The sequence below is a fragment of the Octopus bimaculoides genome, chromosome 2 (genome assembly GCF_001194135.2).
Source record: "Octopus bimaculoides isolate UCB-OBI-ISO-001 chromosome 2, ASM119413v2, whole genome shotgun sequence".
NCBI classification, from domain to species: domain Eukaryota; kingdom Metazoa; phylum Mollusca; class Cephalopoda; order Octopoda; family Octopodidae; genus Octopus; species Octopus bimaculoides.
The window spans coordinates 130277513-130285552 of NC_068982.1; the positions used below are offsets into that span (position 1 = coordinate 130277513).

Consider the following 8040-nt stretch of genomic DNA (forward strand, 5'->3'; position numbering starts at 1 on the left):
TATATATATATATATATATATATATGTATATATATGTATATATGGATAGATAAATATAGATATATATGTGTATGTATATATTTTTATATGTACATATATATATGTACATATATATAGATGTATACTTATATATATGTATATGTATGTATATATATGTGTGTGGGGAGTTTGACTGTTTCCCCACACCACCACCACCACCACTTAACAACTGGTATTAGTGTGTCTACGTCACTGTAACCTAGCGGTTTGGCTAAGAAACTGATCAAATAAATACCAGGCTTTAAAAAAGAATAAATTAGTACTGGGGTCCTTTTACACTTGACTAAAAAAAAAATTCGAGGTGGTGTCCCAGCATGGCTGCAGTCTAATGACTGAAACAAGAAAATTGTATATATGTATATATATATATGTAAATTGGATATAGTGTGACATTTAGACATTAAATTAAAACCACATTAGAATTCTGTTTTCTTGTTGTCCACTTTTAAGTTTCACATCTTCCATAGTGTGTAAACAATTGCACTGCTGTTATTCAGTTACATTTATTCATATTTACAAGGTTATATATTCCTACCATCAGGATTTCTTTCCATGGAATGAAGACCATTCGCTGTCATTTACATATTTTTTTCTTCTAATCCATATTTTTATTGTTCATTGCAAAGAGCATGATGACTGGTGGCATGACATTCATACATAATGTAAAACATGCACATACAAAGTATTAGTTTTATCATTCTGATGAAGTTAATTAGCATCATTAAATATAAGCATTTTTACATGTATAAACATCGTTGAATGACACAGATGATAGTTTCTTCATTACAAATTCAATACATACTGTAATTGTGTAACAATATTAACTTGATGCAATTATTTCAGAATATATATATATATACACACATGCATGCATAGACATCTCTGATCAAAGAAAATGATATGCTTGAAAATTCTTATTTTAAAAGATATAAAAAATTTCACTGGAGAATTTGTGCTGTCTTGTAATAAATGTAATTACTACAGTCATGTGGTATTCATTTTTGACACATGTTTTTCTATTTTTAGTCATACACTTCTACTTAGTTTTTGCACTTGTACATTTCGGTTTTTAAGATATGTGTGTAAACTTGGTTTGCATTTAGATTTGTTATTGTTTTTTTTTTTAAAGTTTCGGGGCAGTAAACATTTATCCTCTTACAAGAAGGGAATAATTCAGTCACTTCACAATGAAGATCATATGTATTTGTGTGTGTGTGTTTGTATATATGTACACACACAAGCGTGTATGTGTGTGTGAATGTGTGTGTGTGTGTGTGTGTGTGTGTGTGTGTGTGTGTGTGTGTGTGTGTGTGTGTGTGTGTGTGTGTGTGTGTGTGTGTGTGTGTGTGTGTGTGTGTGTGCAAGCATATATAAGTGTATGTGTGTTTGAGTGTAAGTCAACTAACCAAAGAGAAGTGGAAGTTAATGGCTGATACCTTTTATTCAGAATTTCATTGGCATAAAAGGGTGTATCTAATCAATCAGATATCAACTCACTTGCCCACTAAAAAGATTTTTGCCTTTCTGTGCATGTTATACAGAGCTAGAGATATTCCACCAAATAATATACAGAAGAACTCTACAGAGCTTACTACTAATAACTTCAAAAAAATAAATATCCATCTGCACTCCCTTAGGTTCAGAGACAGAGTAATTTTCACTTTCCTGAAATGATTTCTAATTGCTGCAACAGACGAGCATTTTCTTGGGTCAGATTTAGTTAAATGACTAGGAAAATAATGTTAAAGAAAACTAAAAAGTTAACTCCCTTTCTAGTGAAAATTAATCCCATTTATTTTTCACAGTCATTTATACCAGTGGTCTGCACAACTTTTACCACATGCATCAGCACATCCAATGGGATACAAGCTTAACAACAATCATTAATGTACAATCTTTCAGGCCTAGGTACATTCTTTTATGCCTATGAAATTCATGTGGATCATTAACTACCTACCTATGCATATAACTGTATGTGTTTATGAAATGTTATGTGAATGAGTATGTAATTATGTTTCTTCAAATAATATGTAAATATCATAAAAGTAACTCTATATGTATGTATATATTAAATGTAAAGCATATAAAAAATAAGATATTAGCAAATAAAATCAGTGAATACATGGTACGTCATATTCAATTTGAATGTGAATTGTGCATCACAAACATATTTGTGTCAAGCCAGGCCTAGCTTCAAACAGTTGTTCAAGATATATATATATATATATATATATATATATATATATATATAAAATGATATGATGCAGTTTTTGGTACATAGCATGTTTGCATTTATTTTGAAAATATGTGCATTTTTCACAATACATACATATATACATACATACACAAACACTTAGTGATATGAAAATACATTCAAAGTGTATGTGAAAACAATGATGACATATATATATTTTGATAAACATGTGTATTTATAAGTACACACATTCATCACACCTCTTTATATAATATACATTACATATAGTATGTATGCATGTGTGTGTGTGTGTATATATATATATATATATATATATATATATTTATTTACACACACACACACACACACACACACACACACACACACACACACACATATATATATATACATAAACATATACAAACACACATGTGCATGTACACACGCACACACACACACACACACATGCATGTGTACATATGCATATATGTATGAGTGTGTGTATATGTAGATACATGTATGTATATCATTTATTTCATCTTACTGATTTCAGCCAAATACTCTGGCCATGCTGGGGCACCAATATGCTCTCTCTCTCTCTATATATATATATACATATATATATAAAGCAAATAAGTAACAAGGATGTCGAGGTATTAGGTAATATCTCAACATCCTTGTTACTTATTTGCTTTTTATTCACCTTACTTTGAGCTGTGTGGATAATACCGAACTGACTTGGTGCTCCAACTTAAGTACCTAATTCAACTGAATCTTAATTATTTCTACACACACATGCACGCACGCACACACACACACACACACACACTCACACACACATATATATGCACACATGAGTGTGTGTCTATGAATATATACATAATTTGCCTTTATACAACAGACAGCGTAGACTTCATAGACATAATTACTCCAACAATAAAACGATGACATTAACATGCACAAAGAAATCAAAAAGTTAGAAGCCAGCAATGCTTTCTCCCATGCTTGAATAAGCACACTCTCAATTAAAAATTACATATAACTAATGGATCTTGACGTACACTAGTCAGGACAGTTGTTGTTTCCTGTGGGAAAAGAAATCAAGTTTGAATCTTAACATGCAGTTGATCTGTTTTATATCTATTAATAAATGTGGAAGTAGAAATATCTTGGTCAGTAAATGTTGCTAGCTTTTGTTTTGATATCCTTAGGGTATGAAGACCTCAACATCTTCATTGACACTCATTCACTGGTTTAATTAAGTTGTTTTTATGAACATCTTTTGTAAATGTTCATGTCATTTGTGTATATTCATCAATGATTTTCATGGAATTATTGTTTTCTGTAAGTCTTAAAAGTTATTTGGAAACTTACAGAAAAAAAAAAAAAAAAAGGTGTCAACAATGAAGATTATGCTTTCTTTTATATGGGGAAATTTCTGTTAAATGTTTTTAATGGAAAGCATCAATTTTAGACTTTATTTCTGAAGCTTGGAGATTATGAAATATTATATGTTACAATAAATAAATGGCTTTCAAGATATTAAGAAAATATTAGTTATTCTTTTTAAATGAAATTACAACTAAGCAATAGATTTTTGAAGTTTAGTATTAAAAAGTAAGCTTTTTCTAAGTTTCAAAGTTTTTTAAACAGTTGTAGTATACATGAAATGGGTTTAACAGGCTCAAGGTACTACGTTTTAAAACAGTACAAATGACAAAACTGAAAAGAATTTTTAAAAAGTAATAAAATATATTTTGAACTCAACCAAATAAAATATAACTATCGACCACTTCCAGTATCTCATACCCTCTATAATTTTCTTCACATTAAAAATAAAAAATCATACACGAATTAGAATTCTTGGGAATATCATCAAAATTAATAAGTACAAGTTGCATCATTGCATTAGAATAAATTTTTTCATCTTTCTTAGTCATACTCATGAAATTAAGTCACTAGTTTCTTGTATCACAATCATCATATTCAATATAACGGTAATATTAAATCCTTTAACCCACATAAGTTCTGGAATACCACTAATAGATTTACTTTCATGCAAAAGATAAATCGTGTGTTTAACACATACTAGTCAATGAGGTTTAGTGTACGTTTTAGATGATCCTACCCCACTGATATATATATATATATATATATATATATATATAGACACACACATATATCAATTGATAGCACATGATGCTGTACTTACAAATATCTGCTAACAAATTAACAAATTAACCCTATTGACAAAATAGAGATCAATATCTTAGGAATTCAAAACCTTTATTAGATTAGCTGAAGCTACTTTACATCTTGTTACTTAAAGTTTCATGCTTGGGAGCAATCTTTTTATGAAGGTGGCTGGTGGCGAGGACTCTGGTATAGTTGGATGGCATAAATATATATATATGCACACCAATACATTTGGATACAGAAACCTGAGAAAAAGTACCAAATAAAAGAAGAGTTTCTTACTTCTTGCTTTCTGCAGTTATGCATTCATGAATTAATATATATTATCTACTGAATTTATTGATTATTATTTCTTTGTGTGTAGACCAAATTGTGTTTATATGCATATATTTTTGTGTGTGTGTGTTTCATACCCACAGCAGAAAGGTGTGCAAGGTGTGTCTACAGTGGAAACGACTTTTACACACAAGAGCATCGCACACAGCCTGTAATATGAATTACTGTCACAATCAACTGTTTACCCACTCTCCGTTGATTCTGTTACTTGGCAACTATGGAGGTAATGTAGAGTAGAGAAATTTAGTGGAATATTGACTAGATTTAAGCTCAATTCATAGGTGGATAGTCAAACCGTTCCAATAGCTATTTTTCTTATGCATTTTACAATAATGTGTAATAGTGGCCTTACTTAAAATATGAAACATATACATATATCTGTATTTTAAAATAGATATATGGATTTGATATATTTCTTACACAGGGCAACAAGTTTCTGTTGCACTTTATCTAGACTCACCAAAGAGCATATAATAGAGTGATATTGGCTGTTAAATGTAAAAAGGTCATATTATGATTGGAAGATCCCACAATAAGAAGGGTGTCAATTTATAAAAATATTTCATGCTGTGTTCATATCATCATGATCCTTAAGAAGAGGTAAATCAAATGTCTGTCTGTCTGCATGCATGCATCTATCTATCTATCTATCTATCTATCTATCTATCTATCTATCTATCTATCTATCTATCTGTCTGTCTGTCTGTCTACCTATCTATATTAGGGGTTCTGAATTGTCATATTTTTAAGCAAATAGCCTGACATCATACCGTGAATACCTTATTAACCAATAAAAGGTATCCCTGCCATCAACTAACTGGCAGAGATTTAATGACCAAATGTTAATGAATATTTGTACTGTTTGTATGTATACCCTATCTTATAGCCCATGGAAGCCAAAGACTTTAGCAAGCTGATATTTAGCATTGTATGTTTTACAAATTTAGTAATGACAACAATGCAATATGTGCAAGAAAAGTGTTTGGAAATGCTGAAGGTTGTTTAACAAATTTTAAAATGTTGATTTCAATCTTTTGGATGGCTATCAATCAGATTGACCTACTCTTCTCAATAATGATGCAGTGAAAACAGCAATTGAAAAGGATCTGTGGTAAAGAATTGGGGACTTATCCTAGAGACTTAATAAACCATGGTCTGCAGTGCACAATCATCTCAAGCAGATATAGGGAGAAGTGGGTACCCCATGAGCTTTACCCCAAGAATAAAGGACACAGTCAATGATGATAACCCCAAAAAGAGGTATTCATTAGGTTTAGAAGCTCTAACTCAACATCCCTACTCACCAAATCTAGTATCATCAGATTTTTCCTTATTCAGGTCAATTGAACATTTTACTAGTGGAAAAACATCCAGAAGCTGGAATGATGTTTAAACAGCACTCCAGACATTTTTCTCTTGTAAAGAAACTGATTTTTTTTGGCGGGGTGAAGAATCAGATAACTGGTTTCAAGGTAAGAAAATGTCATTTATAATGATGGAAATTATATTTTCAATAAATAAATATACTTATGATATGTTTAATACTGATTTGAACTCATTACATGAAATGCAACATTCCAATTTGGGACCCCTAAGACACACACACACACAAACACACACATATATGTATATATAAGGTGATATCCAAAAGTCCCAGACTAGTTCTATAGAGTGCCAATAGATGGCAGCACATGGTTGCATGCACAGTGAGAGCTGCAGTGACCTTCATGAGATAGTGTGCCAAGCGACGTTGCTGTGTTTACTTTGCAACTTGTGAAATTTGTGCTTTCGTGATCACACGTATGCTGTAATCTGTGATTTTGTCATGGACAGGAACAAAGAACCAACGTGGAATTTTGCGTTAAACTTGGGAAGTCTGTAACAAAGACATCTAGCATGCTTCAGCAAGCTTACAACGATGGCGCAAAGGGTTGTATGCAATGTTTTGAGTGGTGCAGGCACTTCAAAAGTGAAGAACATCCCTGGAAGATGATGAGCATCCCTAGAAGATGAAGAACATCCCTGGAAGATGATGTGCCACCTCAGAAATATGGTATTGTACATCAGTACCATACTATCAATTGAGAGTTCTACTGTGATGTTTTTAAAGCATCTTAGAGAGGACATTTGGTGAAAGTGACCAGATCTGTGGGGTGTGAAGAAATGAATTCTTCATGACTACATTACACCTTGTGACCAAGCCCTCCTTACTTGTGATTTTCTTGCCAAACATGGTGTCACTTCCACACCCACCCTATTCGCCGAATTTACCACCTGCGGACTTCCATCTCTTCTCCAAGATGAAAATGAAGCTCAAATATCACTGTTTTAACACCATTCATGAGATCCAGACTGATTCACAGAAGGTCCTTGACTCGCTAATAGAAACCGATTTCCAGGTGGGATTCCAAAAGTGGAATCTACTCATAATAAAAAGGACTACTGGTGGAATGTGTCAGTGAAAACCTCAATAAAATGTAAACATAATAGACCTGACATAATTTTACTGTGCAAAGTGACTATTTTGAAGGAGATGATGTTAAAACTTAGGTTATATTTTATTAAACAAAATTAGTTAACATGATGTAGCTAGGGCACTGTATAATGAGATCCATTGGAAGGATAACCCAAGGACAAAGAAATAAGAACCTTTAGTATGGTAGAAGCCATAGCCATTCATAATAAAGTGGAGTACAGGTGAAATATCCCAGTGAAAACCTCAATAAAATGTAAACATGATAGATCTGACATAGTGATTTCGGACAGAGAAGACAAACTGTACAGTTGTGGAAATCAGCTACCCAGTGGATGTTAACATAAAGCTAAAGCTCAGTGAAAAAGAAAATACTTATGCTGAACTATTGAGGAACCTACAGCTACTCTATCCAGATTACAAGTTCAGGTTTATACCTGTAATTGTTAGGGCACTGGGATATTTAACACACTGCCTAAATACCAATCTTGAGAAATTAGACTTCTCAAAACCAGAAAGGAGAAAGCTGATTCGAAGACTACAGATCCAATCCATCACTGGAATTGTAAAAATCTGTAAAACTTTCCAGAAGTTTATCATTTAAGTATATATGAGCATGTCTAGACATGCAACTATATGCATGAGAATACATACATAAAACAAAGCGTACAAATATGCACATATACACACACACAAAAATACCTTGTTGATGTTGTTGAAATTTGAATGAAGGAGCCTTGGGTCCAGATTAGAAACTGGCTCTTTCTCTATTGGCAAACAATCTTTAAATAAAACTGAATAA

At 32.2% G+C, this 8040-nt stretch overlaps 1 protein-coding gene across 10 annotated transcripts in view; it reads right to left on the bottom strand.

Annotated features, from left to right (window-relative positions):
- Positions 1–8040, bottom strand: part of LOC106875945 (collagen alpha-1(I) chain) — a 286544-nt gene that overhangs the window by 9443 nt on the left and 269061 nt on the right. For 6 of the 10 annotated variants that reach the window (XM_014924278.2, XM_052965609.1, XM_014924272.2 and 3 more), the window contains one exon: positions 3295–3318. The exons of the other annotated variants lie outside the window; for them this stretch is intronic. In XM_014924278.2, the coding sequence (XP_014779764.1) occupies positions 3295–3318 (24 nt within the window). The remainder of the gene's footprint in view (positions 1–3294; positions 3319–8040) is intronic. 10 annotated transcript variants of the gene reach the window in all.